The following is a 25819-nucleotide window of genomic DNA, read 5'->3' on the forward strand; positions in this document are numbered from 1 at the left end:
TGCTGCTGTGTGTAGGTCAGCAGAGTTCTGTTTGGCACTGTTGGGTGGGCTGGCGTGTAGAGTATTCTTCTACTTAGTAGTTGTAGGCGGGCTAGAGGATAACAGTGGTGCTGTCACCATTGCTGGTGTAGGCAGTCTGATATGAGATGGTAGAGTTATACAAAATGGAGGTGGAATGGGATGCTGTTCTAGCAAGGGCAAGGGCAGTGGGGTGCTATTGTATGTCGTGGTATCGAGATCGGGGTGATTTGTTGAAGTGTTAATAGCGGGTAACTCCTGCAGGGCTGTTGTAGGTGGAGAAGAGGAAGAGGACATCAATGGTGCTGTCACGGTGGGTAGGATAGCTGCGGTACTATCATTGGATGTGGGTGTGATTTTTGGCTGGATTTTGGCAACACAAACAACAGCATCTCCAAAGCGTCGCAACAACTCTTGCGTGAATTTGTCCCATGACAACGAAGAACAACGCATAAGGAGCAATTTTAGCCAGGGTATTGCTGGACCAGATATGCCGTTGATGGCTACGTCGACACGTCTATCCAATGGGGTTTTGTTGATGAGGAAATATTGGTTTGCCCGCGCGAGCCACGCGAGAGCCTCGGATCCATCTAACGTTGGAAAGGTCATCACTAGTGAAGCATGAGAAGCTCGAAACTCCAACGAGAATTTCTCCATCTTTGCTATAGCCTTCTCCAATCCAACCACATCAAGTGTGGCTTCTGTCCGAGAATTGACCATTGTTCACCGCACCAAATTGATAGGAGTAAAGGCTGACGAACAAGAATATAAACTAGAAAGAAGCTCAAAGATTTAAAGAACAAAAACTGACACCATTAGAATTAATCGAACAAAAGAAAGACAAGAAAATAATCCTCACAAGGAGGCCAATCCTCATGCAGGAGGCCACCGTAAAACCGCCCAGAATATTGATCTCTCCAAAGATATGGTTTTATCGTTGTGGAGACTTATATTTATAGGCTTACAAGTGAGAAAATATAGCAACAAATTTAATCCTAATTTAAATAATAATAAATCCTAACAAACTTAATTTAAATAATAATAATAAATCCTAACTAAACTTAACTAAGTATGCATATCATGCGATATGCATATCTGTATCAGACTGATGAAAAAAGAAAGTGTCCTTATTTTTATGGGAGGAATGAAGTATTTATTATTAATTTCTTAAAATTAATGTAAAAGAAATACTTCATTTGTAATAAGACAGTGAAAGTATTATTTTTTTTTCACAAACTTTAAAGTTAGTACCGTATAATATCATAAATTTACATATGGTTGTCAATTTCACTCTGTGACAAATTTTAGTCTAGGTGGACATGAACGACGATTCTCGAAACGACGTCGTCTATATTAGAGCTTCCCCCTTAATTGCTTTTACCCCAAAATCGATTTCAATAAGGTGCCCAACACTAAACTACACCAATAATAATAATTAATTAAATCAAGACATCGTGCCCCCAAATTTTCTGAATTTCGATTTTCCGTTGTTCCAATCTCAGAAACTGGAAGAGAAAAATCAAGACTACATTTGCCTTGATGAAACCGATCATCTAGAACGTCGTCGTATCAGGTTTACTCCCCAGCTGCTACTGTTTCATACAGATTATGTGCGTATTAATGCATATTTCTTTTTAATTTATTTTTCTCAGATTCTTGCTTGAGCTCGATGAATGGGTTTAATTACCAGTTGCGTTTCTTTTTTTGTGGCGATTTGATTGTGAGCAGATTGTATATTATGTAGCTGGAAAGGAGTGATGCTGTGGAAACGTTTAATTGTGATTTTGTTTTGAATGTTTTTTGAGCTGAAAATTGAACTTATTTTGCTTACTTCGATGATCAAGTGTTGGTTTTGTGTATTGATTAAACTTGAATTTAATACCTAGTTCAAGTTAAGTTATGATGAATGAAGAAATTCTGGTTCAGGAGCTCAATATTAACTCGCAAGATGCAATTTGAGAGTTTTATGGTTTGTTCTTTAGCTGTCAATGGATGGTTTTAACTTTTAATCAATTGGTTGGTTGTTTTTCAACGCAGGGAGTCTATGGATCTTGATTCCCGTCATATCGAGGATGGTCTCCCAGTACTGCAGTTGAGGAAATGGGGTCCCTCTGAGTTTCCATATACCCCTTCTAGTTTTCGTGAGGGTTTTATATCTCCAACGAGAAAGTCGTTGTTGTTACTTTCTTATGATTCTGAGGCATTATGGTTTCCCCTAGTTAAAGGTGACTTCATAACTTACTCGATGTTAATCTTAAAGGCATAACACTTACATTTCCAAAGAATAGTGTTAATTTGTTGTGTTCATTTATTGTCTACACCAGGTCGATGTATAGGAGATAATGATTCTGAACGTTTTTCTGATGAAATAGTTGCTGATCCACTAGAATCAAGTAAGCCTGGTATATCAGGGCCAAGGGAAAGTATCTCTGGCTCTCCTGGCACTGCAGATTTGGATGGAAAGACTGGCTACACATCGGGTTCAGGAGTTAGTATTGAAGAATCTACTGGTGCTTTTATATCTGATGTAGATTCAGTGGCATGGGGTCTCTGCGGGGACACATTTGATCAGCATGAGGGGGCTTCATTCGAAGAGCTACTTTTTGTCTCTGGAAGACAAGGGGTAGTTGTACATGCTTTTTCTAAGTTTGGTAAATTTAGTGGAGTAATAAAACCTGAGCAAGCAAGGGATGTTGGGCAAGGGAAGTGGATGGAGTGGGGCCCCTCGAGAACCTTATCTCCAGATATTGAGGTTCATGAAGAAGTAGAATCTCATGATAAGACCACCAGGAAAAGGACCTCTAATGCAGAAGCCCCAGATAGGGATGGTCGGTTAGCTAGTCCAAAGATATGGATGCAAACGTTTTTGACTGAAGTTGAAAGCGTAACATCTGGTGGTTACGTTTATTCTAGGTACCCAAAGATGCCATTACTTCCGAATGATGTAGTTGTCTCTTTTAGGATATATGACCAGGAATCACCATTCTCCGACCCCGTGTCTCTTGGTGATACATCACCAGGTAATCAAACAAATCCCAGCATGCCAATCATGGGATGCACTACCAATAGATCAGATACAGATCCTAGTTCACCTGCCACATCACTTGCAGGGGATAGTGTATCTAGCTTGAAAAGTGGTGTCACTAATGGTCCGTATAAGTGCACCAAAGTTTTCTCTAACAATTTGCATCAGTTAGTTGGCTTTGCTCTATCCAATACTAGTTCTACAGCTGTTGATACTGGCAATTTAAATGATGGAAACTACACGAAAAATCTGGTTTCAGTGGCCAGAACAGTGAACTGGGGAATACAGTGGCTATACTCAGCAAAGCTTGATGAAAAACTTGATACAGGTCCATTTGAGTGGATAGACTTCAGGTTTTCTGATAGATTTCTTATTTGTCTCAGTACATCTGGCACAATCTCATTGTATGGTGCAATGACTGGTGAGTATATAGCATCTGTTGATGTTTTTAGGAAAAATGGACCTGGCTATTCTTCAAGCTCTTGGCACTGTATTGGTAGTCTTACCATCAGAAGAAAGTTTAAAAGGCTCTTTGTATTTCCTCATTCCTTATTGTTAGGTGTGATGGATGAATCTGGTGTAATCTATGTCGTACCTACTGATAACCATGTACTTGAAGAACAATTTTCATTAGAAGACGTCCTCCCTTATCAATACTATTCAGATCTTGGACTTTTAATGGGTTGGGAGGTAGGGGGTGCTGAGATTGGATACCAAAGGGTACTTTCTAATACATCAAAGGCTCATGGTATTAGTAGATTAGCAGGTTATGGTAGATATTCTCATTTCATTGGTAAAGAGAATCTTATAAACGAAAATAGTCATATAAAGGAATCAAAGGGTAACAATGGCTCGTATCTTATGACCTTTTCTAATGCAACCCATATGTTGAACGAGAATAAGCTACTGCTTTCTGATTTTCCATCTTGCCTTATAAGGAAAGCTTTTATACCCCCTTTTGGATGCAGTGAAGATGATGCTATCTGTTGTTCTCAGTTTGGAGTTACTCGCCTTATTAAGAGATATAGTTATGAGAAGAGACGATGTCAAGTTGTGCATACCAATCTACAATTAGATTTTGTTGTGAATGATGATATAAATTATGTCATGCCTACTGGGGAGACCTCTTCTGATGAAGCTGTTGGCTGCAATTTCAATGGGTGCTTATATTTGTTGACCAGAAGAGGTCTCTCGGTTGTTCTTCCCTCGATTTCAACTACCCCAAATTTCTTTCCTGTTGAGGCAATTGGATATCATATACCAAATTGTTCTAGTAGCATAATGTATGGGGCAGGTGATCTTATGGGAACAGTTAGAACTAAAACACCCTTCTCACCATGGAAAGTGGAGGTTTTGGATCGAGTTCTTTTATATGAAGGCCTTGAAGTTGCAGAAAAGTTATGCTTGGAAAATGGTAAGAATATCCTCAAAAGTATTAAGAACTCTCTCTCTCTCTCTCTCTCTCTCTCTCTCTCTCTCTCTCTCGTAAGGGATTCTCTAGTTCGCTCTTTGGGATGTCCACAAATGCTTTGTATTTTCAGATCAGCCCCTTTTATATCATCCTTAGAGCCCAATTTAACTTTTGATTCTGAGTGGTAAGCTATTTCTGTTCCCGGGGAGTATGTCATAGTAGATCAAGGCAGTTTGATGCTCACATTTTCTTCATGTTATTACTATATATGTGCGCATTAACACTTTCCATTTTCTTATATAAGTGACAGGGCGGACATGGTTTGTGTTACTAGGAGACCTTGATGTAATCTGTAACTTTACGTAATTAGCTAGAACTTTTGCTGCTGCCTCTTCTAGATGCAAAGATTTGTCAAAGTCTTCTACATTACATGTTTCTGAATCTCTGATAGATGCCTGGATGATGATGAAAAGTTGAATGTGTTATCATCACATTTAAGCTTTGGTTTTGCCAATTCCAATTTTTGTAATACTCCTCTTAGTTAGGAGTCATATGTGATCGTGGATGTGATAAGAAGTTTGCTTTTCGTTAATGAGGGAAGTCATAGTACAGAACAATATTTCTAACATCTGTTACTCAAATGTTACAGGCTGGGTATTGGGGATTTCTCGGATCCGTCACTTGCAGTTGGCTTTGGCTTACCTTGAATTTGATGAAATTGAGAAGTAAGGTTACATGTTTCTGTGGCTTCTTTTACTTGAGTTTAATCAGTATGATAATAACAGGTGATGTGAAAATTACGAAAAAACTGAAGTTACTGTGAGTGTGAGAATTGCACATCACTGGTATTCCTGAATGGATGCATTATGTTTTATAATCTAGGTATAGTTTGATAACTCGTGAAAAAGGATGAAGTGCTATGATAGAGAATCTGAAATTTTGCTTCTAAATTTGACAACCAGCTCTCTGGAAGTGCTTATGAGGGTTGATATGGCAGTGGAAGGGATCTTGAGGTTGCTCCTTGCAGCTTTTTATCTGATGTTCAATAAAGTAAGCAACGATAGTGAGGTTTCTGCTGCATCAAGGTATGATGTACTTCTGATTTATCAGCTGCAGTATCTTACATATCTGAAATATTAGTGTCATATGATTTAAGCTTGCATTAATTAGTAATAAGGGTTCCATAGATGATGGTTCATGTAATATTTAAAAATATGTATTGTAAACTTATATCTTGAACTTCAGACTGAGGCAGTTCAAGTTTGAATGAGGTTGCTTTTCCTACTTGGATCTCCATTACTGCAATATAGAAGCCATCAACCTTACAAGCATCACCTTTAGGTGTCAAGGCTGAACCATTGACCTGAATGAAGTATAACTGGTCAAGTTTTTCTCCAGTAGCACCAAAGTGCCTCATCTAAGTTTAAGACATACAAATCGCAGCCTAATCAGACATTAACTATTAAATAATGAGCTTATAGCCGCCACAGATATCTGACACCTCTGTAAAGGCACTTTCATAATTATAGTTTCAAAATCAAAATGCATGTTCCACAACTGTAAGTTTGTTTGATGTAACATATATGTTTGCTCAGAGAACTCATAATAAAAGCTAAATCTGTTGCATATGGTCTGAGTGAGGGGAGGGGTCGGCGAACTGCTTCATCTTTGCATCAAGTCTTCTAGTGATCATATGTTTCTTGACTTCTTTCAATGTTGTACCATTATGCTAGCTGATTCTAATCAAATTCCCCTTTTTGGCACCACCTGCATAGATGCTACTAGTAGATAAGATTATCACATTTAATGTGCTCAAACAAATTTTACTCCCTCCATCCCAAGTTACTTGAGTCGTATTCCATTTTGGGTTGTCCCAGGTTAATTGAGTCATTTCTTTTTTTGGCTAAAAACAAAACATCTAATCTCACCTACATTATTCTTTCTTTTACTTTACTTTACTCTCTCTTCTTTATCTTACTTTATTCTCTCATCTACTTTATTTAACTCACTAAACACAACTTTCTTAAATCCCGTGCCGAAAAGAAACGCCTCAAGTAACGTGGGACTGAGGGAGTTTGATATATTTCCATAACTAGGTTTCAGTGACTGTAATGCAGGCTTCTAGCATTGGCCACCAATTATGCAATTAGGGTCATACGTAAATATGGCCTATTGCATCATAAGAAAGTGTCCGAGAAGCCATTGGAGGTTAGAAGTAATGAAGGCCCTTATACTCTATTGGAGTTGACAGAAAAAAAGCATGATGAAGAGGGAACTTCAAGAACCCTTGCTGAAGCAGCACGATATTTGGTGGTTATTCGGAGTTTGCAGCAGCAGTTGAATGAAAAATTCAGACGACCAGGACAAGTATTGGTAAGTTCTTAATGGTTTGCTTGTTTTTATGTAGAGAATAATTATAAATGACTACTCTTCTTGTGTTATAGACGGTTAATGCTGGGTTGGTGAACACGGTTGGTACTGGTCGATTGGAGGATGAATACAAGAATCCAGCTGTTCTGGAAGATACTTCATCGCTGATTAGATCAGATCAACGTGGAACTGGAACTGAATTGAGTAATGAAGAGAACCTTGCTCTGATGCCTGTGGATACAGTTGGTGCTGATTTCCAAGATTTTCAGAACTTTAATAAGGCTATCCTAGTTTCTGAAGGAAGCACATATGGAAAAAGAACTTCTAGAATAGAGAATCCAAAAGATATGATAGCACGTTGGGAGCTTGATAATATGGACATTAAAACGGTTGTGAGTGATGCATTGCTTTCTGGCCGTCTTCCTCTAGCCGTGCTTAGCTTGCATCTACATCATGTGAACAATTTGTTACCGGACACAGAAACTCGTGATACCTTTAATGATGTCCGGATTGCTGGAAGAGCAATTGCATATGATTTATTTGTAAAGGTTAGTTGATCCAATATTAAAGTTGAAATAATGTGTCACAGGCGTCCTAATTATTTTCAAGTTGCAATGGATAGGGTGAGATTGGGCTTGGTACAACAACATTGCAAAAGCTTGGGGAGGATGTTGAAACAACCTTGAAACAGTTAGTTTTTGGAACTGTCAGAAGATCTCTGCGGGTGCTAGTTGCAGAAGAGATGAAAAGATATGCATACCTTGGGCCACAGGAGTTAAAGATATTGGAAATGTTATCATTAGTAGAGGTATGTGAGTTCGTTGTATGAAATATAACTTTCCAAGATCTTGTATCCGAGAATAATGCCTAATCTTTGTATAGAATTCAGAATTAATTATTAAATCAAATAAAAAGAAGCCTTATTACAGTATTTTCCTGAAAAGAAAGCTAACACCTTGTCTTGACTAGTAGTGGGTTAGTTTGCATGTCTACACCATTTTATGCCATTTTTCAATGGGGATTTCTTATTGCGTTTTCATGAAGAGATGGGTTTTATGCATTTATGCTCTGGGATGATGTCATTTTTGGCAGTAATTTCTAATGAGCTAACAGTAATTTATTCCCCCCCAAAGAGGGTGTATCCTTGCAGTAGTTTCTTCAGTACACTAGCTACCAGGAGAAAGGGGCTTAAGAGAACATCTAATGAAGAACCACTTGGGGAGATAAGTTTGCACTTATTGCACCCACTATTTGACAATCCTGTCATTTCATGTGGAGAGATTGATGGAGTTGTTTTGGGTTCATGGACGACCATTGACAAACATTCTATCGCTGCTGAAGTAGATGATGACACCAGCCATGCTGCTTATTGGGCTGCTGCTGCAGCTTGGTCGGATGCCTGGGATCAAAGAGTTGTTGACCGTGTAAGTAAGATGATGCAATTTTCAAAATAAATATTTTATCATGGCTAATTATACCATTAATTTCTTTTTGGCTTGACTAAGATCCAGCTACTGTATATAATTGTGTGTTCCGGTGTATATCTTTCTTAGTTGGCTCAGTTTATAAATGGTGACCATAAGCTTCCTGCAATTAATGTTGCAGAACATTCTTTGCATTTATAAAGGCATGATTATGTTGAATTTATATATTCTCAAAGAATCTCGTGGAGTTGGTTGAAGATGTGTAGTTGTCTAAGGCATAACTGAGGCATTTAACAGATTGATTCAGCATAAAAACCTTTCTTCCTTCTTAGATAGGAACACATGTTTAGAAACGCCTAAAGAATGTCTTTTTGTTTGCATTGGAAAATGAAAGAACTGCCATAGACGATCTTGATGATGGTATAATGTCTTTACTCGAAGGATATAACAGAAAACTTGTCTTTTAAAAGTCTTAGGAAAGAACCACATAGATTAAATAGCTTAACTTTAATTCTGTAGGATAAATTATGCATGCCATGTTAGTATTTATTCAGACTTCTGCATGTGCCGATTCAAAGAAACAATCCACTATTTGTCATGGCTGGTGGCTTTTTATTCCTCCTAGACCTAGCTATTTCTGTTTGTATCATTGGAGGTTTTGTTTTCTTTTCCCTCCCAAGTCCCAACTTGGTTTATCGTAAGAAATATGCATAAAACATGTGTCATATCTTGAATTGATTTTATTTCTTAGTGAGTCATTTTTGTGAATTTTTTATTCCATTTTGTAAGTATGTGACTGAGAATGCAGATGCAAATGTTATTCATGATTCAAAGGGCCAAACTATGTAGATTTTCAGTATTTTTGTTCTGTTATCAATAATAGATAGAAAACATTCCCACAGGAACTACTGTTCAGTTTTAGCATCTTTACTTCCTGTGCAGATACTTCTGGACCAACCTCTTCTTATGGGTGTTAATGTCTTGTGGGAATCTCAAGTTGAGTATCATGTATGCCATAATGACTGGTTAGAAGTTTCAAAGCTACTAGAGGTAGTTCCACCATATGCACTCTCTCCTGGAAGCCTTAGCATAAGCTTGGATGATATACGTCCAGCTTCATCCATTGAGTATGGTCAGGAGCCCCCTGAATTCAACAAATACTCAAGTTTCCTTGAAGACTTGGACACTGTATGCATGAATGTGCAAAACATCAGACTTTTCAGGTTTCCTACAAACAGGTCATCTTCTGTGTGGTTAAGGAGGCTAATGGAGCAGCAGCTTGCACACAAATTAATCTTTTTGGTGGATTACTGGGACCGAGTATCAGATATTGTACCTTTGCTGGCCCGGTCAGGTTTTATGAGTGATTTACATGACACTTCTTTCCTGGATGGAGCAAATGATGGTTCATCTGAGTTACTAGTTATTGGTGATGCATCTATTGATCCAGATGCAATGCAATCTCTACATAAAGTTGTTGTACATTTCTGCTCCCAGTATAACTTGCTATACCTTCTGGACATTTATCTTGACACTCACAAACTGGCTATTGACCATAGTTCCCTTTCCTTTTTATTGGATGCAGCAGTAAGTTCAGCACTTATTATTTGTTTATAATTCAGTTTGGGTTCTCTGGTTAAGAGATGCATGTAGTGGTCTTAGATGTTACATAATATAGTTTGCTTCTTAGACATGCAAAATATCTGCCAATTAGTAGATTGTGGCTGTTACATAACTTTTTCCCTTTGAAGTTATGCCCTTGATGAGATTTGTGCAAATTTATTGTGTATTTCTCAGATTTTATTTTGATAATTTATTTTTGTGATAGGGTAATGCTACATCAAGCAACTTGAGGATATTTATTCATACTGATTGTATTTTCAGGGTGATAATGAGTGGGTTAAGTGCTTGCTCTTAATGAGGGTTAAAGGAAAAGAATATGATGCATCATTTTCGAATGCTCGTGCGGTTGCTGCTCTAAATTCTGTTCCAGGTAATAAACTTACTGTGGAGATGGATGACATCATCCAAGCTGTTGATGACATTGCAGAAGGAGCAGGGGAAATGGCTGCTTTAGCCACATTGATGTTCGCTCCTGCTCCTCTACAAGAATGCCTTAGTAGTGGCAGTGTAAAAAGACACTGTAGCTCTGCTCAATGCACCTTGGAGAACCTTAGACCAGTCCTTCATCGGTTCCCTACATTATGGAACACCCTTGTAGCAGCATGTTTTGGTCAAGATCCGACTTGCCGCAATCTCAAGACAAAAAGTGAGTTCTTCAGCTTGTTCTCTACTCTCCTGTGAGATATTGCACCATTGAATATCATTCCATATTCTCTTCCCTTTATAACTGTATTCTTTGGTATAGTGTCAGGATATTCTGAGTTGTTAGACTACTTGAACTGGAGAGAAGGTGTATTTTTCTCTTCCCTACGAGATACTTCAATTCTTCAGATGATTCCATGCTGGTTCCCTAAGGCTGTACGGAGATTGATTCAGCTCTATGTGCAGGTTATTCTGACACTGCACTGGTTATCTACTTATATAAGATATTGACATATCATGAATTGGGAGTTCAAATAATCTACTCCAATTCTCTTCTTCTTTTACATTTTTATTTGTAGAACAGTAAAATATAGATATATGCGGAGAAGTATATAGGCATAGTAGAGAATAGTTGTAGGTGTAGGTGTAGGTGTATTTCATTACTCAACATAGGCCACATGTATATAGTACAAGAGACTAAGCTAGACTATGTCACATCACCGATGTGGGATACTAATATTCTTAACATTATTAATTTATTTATTATCTGAGCAGGGCCCAGTTGGCTGGCAATCATTAGCTGATTCAGAGACTGAAGAACTTTCTCTTCTAAGAGACATCTATTATGTCGTAAATTCAAGTGGTCATGCTCAGATTAGTGCCACATCCTGGGAAGCTGTCATCCAGAGACATATAGAAGAGGAACTCTATTCATCTTCTTTAGAGGTAATTGATCTATGTTTCTTGAAAATCCAGTCATGCATACTGGAAAACTCCAATTTTGAGATGCTTCAGATAGTCCATTTTTCAAAATACACCTAGTAAAATTTGTATCCAAGTATTGGAATGTCATGAATCCATAGCAAAAATTTATTCTCAATCATATTGATCCTGTTTCTTCCATCTAATATCGTGCAATATTGTATTTTGCTTTGTCTTCAGGGAGCTGATGTTGGACTTGAACACCATTTGCATCGTGGGCGTGCATTAGCTGCTTTAAACCATCTCCTTTCAGCAAGGGTCCATAAATTGAAATCTGATAATAAGGATAGGGACCAACCTGAATCTCTATCAACTGGGCAAACGAATATACAATCGGATGTGCTGATCCTTCTCTCACCAATAACTGAGAGTGAAGAGTCTCTTCTTTCATCTGTAAGAATTAAGTCATCATGCCTAGCAAAGAAAGTTATCATTGATAAGATGAACCTGAAAACCAACTGATATTTTCTGCATGTTTATTGTTTTAGCTCAGATGGAACATGAAATAATGATTAAATATGCTAAACTCTAGAGAAAAAGAATGTTTATGGCTTTATGCTAATACTGTAAACATGTTAGTCATCTCTGTAGAAATCTTGTAGTTCATGGAGTTATAATCTAATCTAGAAGTCATGGTAGAAATCACTGAAACTGACGTTGTTGTAAATGATTAGAGATGTAACTTTCTGACCATAGTTCACTATCTGGTGTTCCCTCCCTCTCAGCCTGCCCCGTAAAGGTTGATATGTCAATGTTCTCTGGATAGTGGACACAGGTTTTTAAAGTTGCATTAGTGTTTATTCCAAATATTGATTGTGCAAGCAAGTTTTTTCACCTGTAAAGGATGTAATAAGTGCATTTTGTCATATTGTAATTAGATTTGTGGAGGAACTAGAATTCTAATGCATATAGAAAACCAGCTCGATAGATCTAACTACAACAATGACATAGCGTTATGATAGAGGGAATCCATGAGGAGGTGCTATGTTGAAATGTTAGCTGAATATTTTTATTTCCTCCCCCCGGAAAATCCTTTGTTTTTACTTTCGTATAACCTTCATATTCTCTTGACATAAGTGTCTGCTCAAACATTCACAGTAAAACCAGTATAAGAACTCGGATAATTATCTGGTGTACCCTCTTGTTCTGGTGTCAATCTGGCCCTCACTTCTGTCTGTCTTCTGTTGTTCAGGTCATACCCCTTGCTATTCAGCATTTTGATGACTCTGCATTGGTGGCTTCATGCGCTTTTCTTTTGGAACTATGTGGTTTATCTGCTAGTACTCTCCGAATGGATATTGCTGCCCTGAAAAGAATATCTTCATTCTACAAGTCTGCCGAGAACAATCAGCATATGCAACTATCACCTAGGAGCCCTGCTTTTCTTCAGCCGCCTGTTGAAGTAGACGTAACAGAATCTATAGCTAGAGCACTGGCAGATGATTATCTTCATAAATATTCTAGTAGCATAATGCAGAAAGGTGACCGAAACAATAGTGTTTTGAATCAACCGTCACGAGCTTTATTGCTTGTTCTTCAGCACTTGGAAAAGGCAAGTCTTCCATTGCCATCCAATAGCATGACCTGTGGGTCTTGGTTGTCAAGTGGAAATGGAGATGGAGCTGAGCTAAGGTCTCAACAGAAAGCCACAAGCCAGCACTGGCAATTGGTCACAGCCTTTTGTCAGATGCATAACATTCCTTTAAGCACTAAATATCTTGCTGTATTAGCAAGGGACAACGACTGGGTATGCTATTTATTCTGTATCGTTATTCTTGATCTGTTGATTAATGTCTTTTTGGTGGCTAAGAGTGACGTCATTTTTGTTACCAACCTTTAAACAGGTTGGCTTTTTGTCCGAAGTTCAAATTGGGAAATATACTTTTGAAACAGTAATGCAACTGGTAAGCTTCATATCCTAGAATGTATGTAGTCCAGAACAAATAAACCCTGCGGTTGACTACTTTGTCCTTTTCCTTTTAAATGATAGTAGATGATGCCATTCCATATTTACCTTGTCTGCCATGTATCAGGCATCAAAGGAGTTCAGTGACCCCTGTTTAAAATCTCACATTACAACAGTCTTGCGAAGCATGCAGTCCAGGAAAAAAACTGCACCAATGAATATGGATACTGGAGAAAAGGACAAAAATTATCTGTCAAATGAGAATCTTTGCATGCCTGTGGAATTATTTGGAATTATAGCGGGATGTGAAAGAAATGAAAGACCTGGAGAGGCTCTTCTATTGAAAGCAAAGAACTTAAGCTGGTCGATTCTGGCTATGGTTGCTTCTTGCTTTCCTGATGTCTCCCCATTGTCCTGCCTGACAGTTTGGCTGGAAATTACTGCAGCAAGGTTTCCATTATCATCCTTGCTCATCAGCAAAGTTCTTTAAAATTATTTTCTGTTTTGCTTTAAGTATTTCCCTAAATCAGTCTCGTGGATCTTTCCATATCATATGTTCATATATTATATGTATTCTGGTCCACATCGGTGATGTGACATAGCCTAGCTTAGTCTCTTGTACTATATATATGTGGCCTATGTTGAATAATAAAAAAAAACTACTACTTTCTCTACTATGCCTCTATATTTTACTGTTCTACATCATAATTTTGAACCTTTCCAAGTCTTATTCTGTCTCTTGATTCTTTTCTTTAATTTCGAGAATATAATGCAAATTTTCATGTCTTGTCAGGGAGACTTCCGCCATTAAAGTTAATGACATTGCATCTCAAATTTCAAAAAATGTTGGAGCTGCTGTTGAGGCTACCAACGCCCTTTCTCCTGGTGCTAGAACCATAACATTTCGTTATAATAGGAAAAACGCGAAGCGTAGGCGCCTTCAGGAACCTGTTCCACTGGATTCTTTGACATCAACAGATTCTATAAGTTCTAAAAGCTCCACTTTTTCTAATACTCATGGTTTTCTTCATGAAGAGGGAAGTGATAAAATAGGTGATGAAGATGCCAAGTTTTGGACTGACTCTAATAGCATGGCTAACACTCTGTCAAGAATGGTGGCTGTCCTCTGTGAGCAGCACCTGTTCCTTCCTCTGCTAAAAGCTTTTGAAATATTTCTACCGTCATGCTCACTGTTACCTTTCATCCGTGCTCTTCAGGTTAGTTAGTGTACAATACAGTTTATCAGTATAAGTAGAATGTGTCAGCTGGAAAATTGTACTATATTTTAGGAAGTAGAATCAGTACAAAAATATAGTCTTGTTTTATAATGCCTGAACAAGAAATGTAAAATGTGACAGTTTTTATTTTGTTTCCTCTTGTTGTTCTCTTGTTCTTTTGAAGACCTTTTTACTTTTAAGTGGTTGTTATTACCAAATCATCTGAGCTATTCTTTCGTAATATACAGATAAGAACCTAAGTTACTATATACACCACAGTACTTCAATTTTCTCCATCAGTGTTCAGCAGTGTTCAGCTGGACCATTTGCTTAATTGATTTATTATTCTTCCCTAGGCTTTCTCACACATGCTCCTCTCAGAGGCTTCAGCACATCTTGGATTATTTTCAACCATAATTAAGGAAGAGTCCCCTCTTGCACTACCTAATTGGGAAAGAGAAGGGAAAGTTGGGAACTCGTGGACAACTTCCACTGCTGTCAAAGCTGCTGATGCCATCCTTTTAACTTGCCCATCCCCATACGAGAAAAGATGCTTGCTAAGGCTCCTTGCTGCTACTGACTTTGGTGATGGAGGGTCTATTGCTGCACGATATGGCCAATTGTCTTGGAAAATAGATATGGCTGAACCCTCTATGAGGGGTGATGAATGCCCCCTCCTTGGAAATGAAACGTTTGATGATGCTTCACTTCTATCTGCATTGGAAAAGAATGGGTATTGGGAACAAGCACGCTGTTGGGCAAATAAGTTAGAGGCCAGTGGTGAATCACGTTGGAAATCTGCAGCCAATCATGTAACTGAAATGCAGGTAACATGATTTTTTATCGTTTGTCTTCCATTTATAAATGCAAGAAGATCTCAAGAGTATCTCATTTATAATTTATTCAAATAGATGTTCATGCGTTCCTCTGTAATTGTCAGGCTGAAGCCATGGTTGCCGAGTGGAAGGAATTTCTTTGGGATATCCCAGAAGAGAGGGTTGCTTTGTGGAGCCACTGCCAGACACTTTTCATCAGATATTCCTTCCCAGCATTGCAGGTAAGGTTATTTCACAACTGAGGTTAAAGGAATGGCTAACATCACATAATCCTTCATTGTGGGGTATATATCTTTTATTTTGTTGTGACTCTTTCATTTTTTGTCATCGATGGGGTGGGGTAAGATCAGTGGTTGGAAAAGGGGTTTGTAGGACCGGTTTATGTGGCTGCCAGCATCTGCTGCCATGTATCTCTATTTGAGTAAGCAAATCATTAGCTGAATGAACTGTGCTCCTCTGTGTATATGTAGGCTGGACAATTCTTCTTAAAACATGCTGAAGCTGTGGAAAAAGATATTTCAGCAAAAGAACTTCATGAGATTTTGCTACTTGCTCTGCAGTGGTTGAGTGGAATGACAACTTTGTCAAACCCGTGAGCTTTCATTTTTTAATTAATAATTTTTTTGTCCTTGTGTCTTCATGTAAATATTTTCTTAATCTTGCTTTCTACTGAATGATTGTGGTACTAAACATGAATGATATCTGCAGGGTTTATCCACCACACCTTCTACGCGAAATTGAAACTAGAGTGTGGCTCTTAGCTGTGGAATCAGAAGCTCTGGTAAAGAATGAAGGTGATGATTCATTAATTTCACCCGCCCGGGAGCCTGGAGCTGGCAAGAGTTCTGATTTAATGGACCGTACAGCAAGCATTGTTGCAAAAATGGATAATCATATGAATGGACTTAGGCTCAAATCTTCTGAGAGGAATGATAGAGAAAATGGTCAGCCTCATGTTAGGATGACTCAAACTGGCGACGGCGGCTTAAAGACAAAAAGGAGAGCAAAAGGCTTTGCGTCATCAAGAAAACCTTTGTTTGATTCAGGAGACAAAAAGCATGACTCTGAATCTATACCTCTCAACCCTAGAGATGAGACACATTTAGTTGATGAAAGTTCAAAAATTGATGCCTCGTTATCGAGGTGGGAGGAAAGAGTTGGACCTGCTGAGCTCAATAGAGCTGTTCTTTCACTGTTGGACTTTGGACACATAACAGCTGCTAGACAACTGCAGAATAAACTTTCTCCAGACAACATGCCATCTGAATTTTTTATTGTCGATGCGGCTTTGAAGCTTGCTGCTCATTCAACTTCAAGCATGAAAGTGTCAATGCCAATGCTGGACGATGATGTATTCGCTGTTATGAAGTCATGCAATCTTCTGACTGAGCAGCAAGTGATTGATCCCCTGCAGGTAATAACTGTGTATTACTATTTTATAATTATTATTGGAAATTCACAGTCATTTCAGCTTGCCTGCAAATTCACTCAGACATTAGTGATTGTCAATCTTTTCCCCTCTCTGGTATGCAAGAACGTTGTGACTTCTGCATCCCAATGCAACTTCTGCTAAGTTAGATCTGCGGTGTTGGCTTGAGATATTATTTGTCTCATGATATTTGGATTTAGGTCATAGAGGTGCTGTATGATGTTCATGTTTTTATCTCTTGTTCTTGCTTCAAGCCTTTTTCTTAGTGTTTCCTATATCATAGTGCTAACTAAAAGTTTCATTTTAATTTTCAATTGCATTACATAGACCCTGGAGAGTTTCCCAAGTCTACTTAAGGAGGGTAGCGGACGTGGGATATGCAGAAGGATAATCTCTGTTGTGAAAGCTGCAAATGTGCTTGGTTTAACATTTTCAGAGGCATTCGACAAACAGCCAATAGAGCTGCTGCAATTGCTATCTCTCAAAGCGCAAGAGTCTTTTGAGGAAGCCCATCTTTTAGTTCAAACACACTCAATGCCAGCTGCTAGTATTGCCCAAATTCTCGCTGAATCATTTCTAAAGGTGAATCTGATGCTTGTTATTAATGCTATTTTAAAAATAAAAAATAAACATTGCTGTATAATATTTGTATGATTTTGAGATAAGAAGCTGCAGTGGTTGCTTGTATTTTTCAGTTTTACAATGCAAAAGCATCCCTTCTCTGGTCAACACATGACATTAATATATCACATATATGACAAGTCAAATGGGCTTCAAATTCTTTACTCATTGAAATTGAATCGTTCGCAGCCTACAGGTTCAGCAATGTATTAGTATAATTCTTGAGATCTAATGTCATTCTATTGAAATCTTTCAGGGTCTATTAGCAGCACACCGTGGGGGTTATATGGATTTTCAGAAGGATGAAGGACCTGCTCCACTGCTATGGAGAATTTCTGACTTCCTAAAATGGGCTGAGCTTTGTCCTTCTGATTCGGAAATTGGCCATGCTTTGATGAGATTAGTAATCACAGGGCAAGAAATACCCCACGCATGCGAGGTAACTTTTATTCTCCTCCAATAAGGTTAAGGTCGTGGTGAAATATTCATCAATTAATGATGTTCAAAATCACCATGATCCCTGTTTATACATTTCTGCTCTACTAAATCTAAATGTGAACGGGGATTCCCTTCCAATGCAACTATCCTCAATTGTCGTTTCATCAGTTCTGTTTTAGATGGTAACTTAGTTACTTCACAAACTGATGCAGGTTGAGCTTCTCATTCTATCCCATCACTTCTATAAGTTGTCAGCATGCCTTGATGGCGTTGATGTGCTCGTAGCTCTTGCTGCAACCAGAGTAGAAGCTTATGTCTGGGAGGGCGATTTCTCGTGTCTTGCGCGCTTGATAACAGGAGTTGGAAACTTCCATGCTCTTAATTTCATACTTGGGATACTAATCGAGAATGGCCAACTGGATCTCCTCCTTCAAAAATTTTCCGCAGCTGCTGATGTCAACAGTGGAACTGCTGAGGCGGTTAGGGGTTTTCGAATGGCTGTTCTGACATCACTCAAGCAATTTAACCCAAGTGATCTCGATGCATTTGCCATGGTTCGTGCTGTACCCTGTTCCTTTATGATTCGAAATTAACATTTGGACCATCCTCTAGGTAAAGACACATTCTCTACTTCTCCTGCAGGTCTATAATCACTTTGACATGAAGCACGAAACCGCTGCACTTCTGGAGTTACGTGCAAAACAATTATCCCAGCAGTGGTTTCTTCGTTACGACAAGGATCAAAACGAAGAGCTCCTTGAATCCATGCATTATTTCATTGAGGCTGCAGAAGTGCACTCATCTATCGATGCTGGCAACAAAACTCGCAAATCTTGTGCTCAGGCATCACTTGTGTCGCTGCAGATACGAATGCCAGACACAAAATGGCTCAATCTTTCCGAAACTAATGCACGGAGAATATTAGTAGAACAGTCTCGGTTTCAAGAGGCCTTAATAGTTGCTGAAGCTTACGGCCTCAACCAGCCGAGCGAGTGGGCTCTGGTTCTCTGGGAACAGATGCTCAACCCCGAGCTCACCGAACAGTTTGTAGCTGAGTTTGTCGCTGTATTACCTCTCCAGCCATCAATGCTAGTTGAACTTGCAAGATTCTATCGGTCCGAGATGCAAGCCCGTGGAGACCAGTCCCAGTTCTCGGTGTGGCTCACCGGAGGAGGCCTGCCGGCAGATTGGGCAAAGTATCTTGGTAGATCATTCAGATGCTTGCTGAGGAGGACAAGAGACATCAGGTTAAAACAACATCTTGCTGCGTCAGCCACTGGATTTGATGACATAATCGAAACAACCAACAGGGAACTGGACAAGGTCCCGGAAAATGCAGGACCCCTTATCCTGAGGAAAGGACATGGAGGGGCGTACCTCCCTCTGATGTAGCTTCCCTCCACGCGCAACGAGCAGTCACCCATCTCCGTGCATGGTAAGTACAAATCAATAACTGAGCCTATTCAGGCGCTGTTCGAACACATGAAGTTTAAAGGCTACTCGAGTGGTTCCATTTCGATTTCGGGGTTTTTTTTGCTCTGTGGTGTCATATATTTGAAGTAGTTTAGAGCTGTGCAAAACGATGCAGGTAGATAGAGCTGATGAGGAAATTGTATTTTTTTTTGACATGTGGTTCTATTGTAGGCAGCAAGTTGATTCTTTTGAGAGTGAAGCATCCATGTTTTTTTTTGGCGACATTGTAAAACGTGTACAATATGTATATATCGTTCTATGCATAATAAAATGTTTTTATTTTATTATTTTGTTTTAATGTTACATACTCCATCCGTCCTACAATAGGAGTCAGGTATGAGCATGGATTTTAAAAAATGTAAAGAACAATGAGTTGGAAAAGTTAGTGGAATAATATGAGACCCACTTTTTATATCGGTTTTATAATAAAAGTGAAATAGGATTCTTATTGTGGGATGAACTGAAATGACAAAATGTGACTCTTATTGTGGGACGGAGGAAGTATATCTCACGATTCGCTAACATGAAAATGTAATAAAGCTTCTTGGGGTTGATAGTGGCCGGGGATTTTTAGAACTCTTCCAACGCGTGGTTTTTATATGTTGTTTATTGTTTCTCCGAAAAAGGCCTAACAAAAATCATTCTGTAACAATAAATTAAAAGTCTGAGCTACTCTAATTTTGAACGCGCCTGATTCTCTGGTCGTTTCTGTTCGAGGAGCCGCTTCGTCCCTTCAAGAACTCCGAAAAAGATGGAGCCGCCGATGCCTATCCACATCACTGTTGGCCCGATTCCCTGTTAGCAAAACATGTTTATAAGGCAAAGAAATCGATCAGGGTCATGTTTTGTGCGTGTAAATAATTCCAAGGCAAAGAAGTGCATGTTGAAACATGAGATTTCTGATTTCCATTCTAGAGGAGAACGAGGGGCTTATAAGGTAATACCTTGAGTAGCGCAGAAGGGCCTTCGTCTCGGACGATAGTCTGTACACAGTCAAAGATGCCTTTATACTGGTTCGCTGATCCCTGTGTGCAAACATGGGTTAAAATCGAGCAGGAAAAACATCAAATACACGGATTCAAAGGACGCGTAGTTATACCTGAACCATCAACCTAGTCTTAATCACATCCAGAGGAGTGGTTATGGCTCCCGTCAGAGCACCTGAGATGATACAGAAGACAGTAGGGGATTATGAAAACATACATACCGGAGCTCTAATTGAGAAATGTTACTTGCATTCGTTGATTGCATTTTGCCACTCATTTTTCATTCTTTTGGTTCACTCTTTAGCCGATGCGACGAGTGATAGTGGAACACTGCGATTCTGTGCTGTCTCATGTTCTCAACTAGAAGAAATGTAACTTGTGCAAATTAGTGTCTTTCAAATACATTCTATGTTTGGTATTCTCTTTCTTCAGTAGCTTGTTCATTAGTAAATGATTAACATGCTCAATCCCGAAGCAAAGGGAAATAATAAGACTAGAAATTTGAATGCTACGGCAGAAGAGTGAATATCATGTAAATTCATGCTGGTAAGTTCGTGGAAGCCAACTTACCAGCAAATGCACCGATTACAGCATTTTCTGCATCTTACAGGTCTCTCTTAGCCTGGTCAGGGATATATATAGAAAATGCGAAAACAGCATTAGTCATACCGATAAGTTATCAACTAAACAGCCTTAAGAGAGGGAGTCATTACCGCTAACTTATAACCTAGTCGAAGTTGTTCATAGATGCAGAACTGAATAGCATCGAATGGCAAGTCTCTTAGTAGAAACGATCCATATCCCTATAATAAAGATAATTGGTTAGTTTCAAATGCTATGCTAAGATCATACCCGAGCAGTACATGGAAAGTAATTTGCATCAACGATATTTGTAGTTGTTGATGAGAAAGCAGCAGTTCATCTCCTCATAATGCAACAAGATGTAACACCAGCAATTACATAAGAGAAGAAACAGAGATGGAATGAAGGGGACAGATACCTCATAGTTTAAGACAAACAGGATGAGTTGATTCACAGAAAATATCAAACATGATTAAATGTCATACCGCATAGAGTCCTTTAAAGCCTTCTTTGGCAACGATCATCCGTACAGCATTAGGGGCAGAATTAAATTGGCCTGTCTGCATTCGCTGCTTAACAACCTGAAGCATCAAGACTAAGCATGACAACAGCAATAACATTAAATATACAAGGGCATTAAAGCAGGATGATTAAGTAAAAGTCCACAAACACTTTCTTAAAAGAAGAAAGAAAAGGGATACAAATAACAGAAAATAAGATATTTTTTCTTTTGTTAAACATTTACCTCGGTGGGGACACGAATGAAAGAAGCAGCCATGCCTCCAAGGGCACCAGCAGTCTATAAAAAGAAGTGACTCGCATTAAAATATTGATATGTAAAGTGTGTTTTGGGTTGAGTGTTTTTGGAATGTTAGACAAAGGAAACTAACATGTAATCACATACCTATTAGCTATGCTAATGTATAGTATTAAGTAATACGCAAATATGGTACAGCTTACCAGATGAGCAACAGCACTGAGGTTCTCTGGAAAGGTCCTCAGAAGTTTTTGCTTGGCAGGCTCATAAACACCAACAAACACAGCAGATGCACTGTTCCAAATTTTTTTTTAAATCATTCCACAACTTGCTATTAAGAATATATTTTTATTTATACTTGCCAGACAGTGGATTTAGCTTACTAATAAATAGCATGAATTACGATGTGTGAACTCAACAAACTTAATCCTCTATTGCACAACTTAACCTTCTCTAAGTATTAAACTAATATATTTAGACAAGTCCTTACGGTAACACCCCAGCAAGATTTCCAGCAAGGCCAGAATATAACCCTTTGAGAATTATTTGACCTCCACCCCGTGCAGCCTGAAAAGGAACTATACTAGTTAGACAAATAAAAGGTACTCATATATAAGAACTTTTGTAGAAGCATGTACCAAGTATATTTAACGAAATCCTCGTTAACTTGGTCTACCCCATTTTAGTTAGCATAAGGGAGATGTTGTGAGTCATAATGATATTGAAAAATGATTTTAATAAAAATAAGTAACAAACAACTGTGGTTGCCATGCAAGCTCTTAAATAGTTTTATTAGTATTATGCATTAGCAAACAGGTTTAGCAAGCTATGAAATACGAATTGTTCACAATACTCTAGCAGGGTTAGCAAACGGGAACAATGGCTGCTAATACTTCGTTTATGAAAATAGTGCCAATGAGAGATGACCTGCAATCGTGTCTTTATTGTATCAATAGGATATAAAGCTGTTTCAACTACAACACCAGCTGTCCCACCAGCTATCACACCCTCTGCAAAAAGTATATAGAAAGTTAATACAGTAACTTAGAGAGAATCCGAATATGATGTGTTCAAGATGCCCATGATGTGTGCTACCCATGAACCGAGGATCCTATCAAATAGGCAAATGGATGAATATAAGCAACAAGTTCAAGCATGAGCAATAATTAAAGCAGAGAGGTCCTCCGAAAGAAGAAACTACACATTCACACAACTAGTTGTTCTATTGGCAACCTCGGATGCATATTGAGAAGTTCAGAATAAGATTCCAACCCTACCAAAGAGTAGTCGCAAAAAGTCAAACGGCTTTTCTTCTCGCGCATTAACTGATGCAAAGAACCTTTTAGGTTCCAACTGAAGGTTTTGCATTTTCTTGTTAGATAACTCTGCAAAGCAAAATTAGCAATTCAAATAGGAATCCAGAGCAATGCTAAACTAAAAAACAGTAAAATGCAAAATCAAGCACCTCAGTAGCTTCCAGAAATTAAACAAATTATCGACTATACTAAATTGGCAACCATACATTTTCGACACAAAACACCTCTACAATCCTAAAAACCATTTATATACCTTACTAGTTCACTAATAACACCGATTACAAAAGTATAAATACAAAACAGATAATAAATTCACAAACTCGTTTCGATTTCGCAAATGCTGGCCGAAATCGAACATGTGGTGAGCAGATTAGTCGGTTTCAGCGAAGGATAGATGCAGATTACCTGAAGATAGCGAAAAAGAGCTGTTTGCATCAACAGCTAATGTGAACGGAGCCATCAGCACCTAAAACTCGATGCTTATAAAAAGCAAACATCACAAAAATTCAAAGCATAAAATTACTCAGCTGATAAAAAGCTTGAGACGAGCATTTTTTCATTAGACATAATTGCCATCAAATACATTCAGAGATTGGAAGAGAGAGAGAGAGGCGCACCTGTATGGGGTGAGGAGACTGTGAAGAGAAGAAAAGGGGAACAGTTAAATAAGTCTATGCATTTGTGAATTTTTATTATTATTATTATTATTATTATTATTATTATTATTATTATTATTATTATTATTATTGTTGTTGTTGTACTCCTCCATCCCATTACGCCACCCGCAACGCGTCATGCGGGTGGCTCGTAACCCGTCACGCCGGGACGAGACGGCGACGAGACGCGTTGCAGCGTCCCGTCTCGTCCCCAGCCCGCCGAGCGTCCCGTCCCGCCGAGACGAATGGCCAGCGGTCTCGCCACGCGCCCGCGCGACGTGGCGCGCTCCGGCGCCATGCGTGACGGCCACTCGCCGGCCCGCGAGTGGGCATCGTCATGCTGACGCAATAAATTATTTTTTTAAAATTTAAATTTTTAAAAAAAATAAAATAAAAAATCGAAAAATGATAATATTACCGTTTTTTTGACCGTTTTTTCTTTATTTTTTTATTTATTTTTATTTTTTTACTCTATAAATACTTCTAATTCATCCTCATTTCACACACAATTACACATCTATTCTTCCCAAATCATCTCCATTTCCTCTCCAATTTTCATCTAACCTCTCATCACAAAATGTCCGGCGACGGAAACTCTGGCGGTGGCGGCTCCGGCGGGTTTGACATCAACGCGTTCGGCGACTAGGGGGATGTACAATGTTCTGGGTGGTGGTTCCGGTTCGTCGACGCAGGGCAGCCAGGGTTCGTCGACGCCGGGGGGTACCAACCACCCCATTTTGATGTGGATGCATACGCCCGTCCCTCCGCCCCGAGGTATTCGCAGGGATTATCCCAGATTCGGGAGGATTATTCGGTTGAACCCACTCCGGAAGGAGGCCGCGGCGGTGGAGGAGACGGAGGCGGTGGAAGCTCCAGGGCGGAGGCGGAGGCGGACGAGGAAGAGGAGGATCTAGGCCGGCATCCGTACAGCCACAAGGAAACGCTGGCTGTGTACAATGTCTGGATCAGCGTCTCGCACGATCCCATCGTCGGGAATCAACAATCCCAGAAGTGCTTCTGGGAAAAGGTCACCGATGCCTACCACGAGATTAAGCCGAAGGGGTCCCCCCGCCGCCGCACATTTATGATGCTCCGCGCTCACTTTGACCGAGTCGACAGAGAGGTCAAAAAATTATGCGCCATCTACAAGAGTGAATCGGCTCATTACCAAAGCGGAGCCACGGGAGCCGACATTCAGAGGTCGGCTTTGCGAGTCTACTTCGACGACACCGCCAAACAATTCAAACATGTCGATGTTTGGGAGGTCGTCAAAGACGAGGAAAGGTGGGCCGAGCCGTCGCCGTGGGCGCTGTCGGCCGCAAGGGAGAAATGCGGCGAAGGCGGCTAGAGGGAGGAGGGGTCGAGCCGAATCAAGCCAGGCGGGCTCGGGCTCGGGCTCGGGGGCACCCTCGAACTCCCTAATGTCCATGTACATGACCGCCACAATGGTGGACACTTCCCGCATGACGCCTCCCCAATACCAAGCCTATCTTGCCGGAATTGAGTTTATGGCAAGACAACTTGGTATTCCGCCTCCAGGTGGCTTCAGTGCACCTCCAACGCCTTCGGGGGATGATTCACCGACGAAGTAGTTTTTTTATTAGGATTTTAATTATGTGTTTTTTTTTGTTTTTTGAATTTTAAGTTGTATTTTTTATTTTATGTTGTAATTTTATTTTATTTAATGAAGTGTGTTTTTTATTGATTGAATTTGTTGGAAATAAAAATAAAAAATGAAAATGAATGAATAGTAATTTAAGAGATGGTTAAGAGACGGATAAGAGATGGAGGGTTGCAGGTTCTGTCCCTTAGTTAAGAGATGGAGTAAAAGGTACATTGGGGCACAAGAATAGTAATTTAAGAGACGGTTAAGGGACGGATAAGAGACAACGTTGCAGATGGCCTTAGAACTGAAACATTTGCTAATCGACACGAAATTTTATGTAATGTTGTTTTATGAGTTAACGAGAAGAGAATAAAGTAATAAAGATGTAAAAGTAGAGAGATGTTGTTTCCATTTTAAGAAACGTTATATTTTTAAGGGGACAAGCTGGAAAGGAAAATGTTTCATTTTTAATAGGATAGAGTGTATAAAGTATAAAGTTCGTTTAGAATTTTGATCTCGCTAGTATAATTTTGGGTAAATAATTATTTAAATCACCAAGTTTGGTCAAAATCTGGTCTATCCCACAAAAATTAAAAGCCGTTAATTAAATCATAAAGTTTAAAATTTTCTAGTTTATCCCATGGGTTGATATTTAGGTGGAATCTTTGTTCTCTACATTGAAATCCATTTGAAATCTCAATACAACATTAAAATTAAGTTC

At 39.1% G+C, this 25819-nt stretch overlaps 1 protein-coding gene and 1 pseudogene across 3 annotated transcripts; one reads left to right on the top strand and one right to left on the bottom strand.

Moving 5' to 3' along the window:
* Positions 1–1431: 1431 nt before the first annotated feature.
* LOC121771783 lies at positions 1432–19482 on the top strand. Of its 3 annotated transcripts, none has more exons than XM_042168662.1 (26): positions 1432–1591; positions 2056–2243; positions 2343–4457; positions 5104–5179; positions 5417–5539; positions 6572–6827; positions 6899–7372; positions 7447–7632; positions 7958–8248; positions 9191–9835; positions 10133–10517; positions 10617–10759; positions 11069–11239; positions 11456–11668; positions 12468–13022; positions 13120–13179; positions 13309–13631; positions 13975–14398; positions 14755–15225; positions 15339–15455; positions 15705–15826; positions 15943–16648; positions 16991–17245; positions 17541–17723; positions 17935–18276; positions 18365–19482. In XM_042168662.1, exons 2-26 carry the CDS (start codon positions 2063–2065, stop codon positions 19112–19114), a joined length of 9567 nt encoding a protein of 3188 aa, XP_042024596.1. In that variant the 5' UTR covers positions 1432–1591; positions 2056–2062; the 3' UTR covers positions 19115–19482. The 3 variants fall into 3 exon arrangements, with proteins under 3 accessions (XP_042024596.1, XP_042024594.1, XP_042024597.1); XM_042168660.1 differs by lacking the exon at positions 1432–1591 and adding an exon at positions 1612–1628; XM_042168663.1 differs by lacking the exons at positions 1432–1591; positions 2056–2243; positions 2343–4457; positions 5104–5179 and adding an exon at positions 5245–5336.
* Positions 19483–19762: 280 nt separating this feature from the next.
* LOC121770616 lies at positions 19763–23483 on the bottom strand (annotated as a pseudogene).
* Positions 23484–25819: the final 2336 nt, after the last annotated feature.

This window comes from Salvia splendens, chromosome 16 (genome assembly GCF_004379255.2).
Source record: "Salvia splendens isolate huo1 chromosome 16, SspV2, whole genome shotgun sequence".
NCBI lineage: Eukaryota > Viridiplantae > Streptophyta > Magnoliopsida > Lamiales > Lamiaceae > Salvia > Salvia splendens.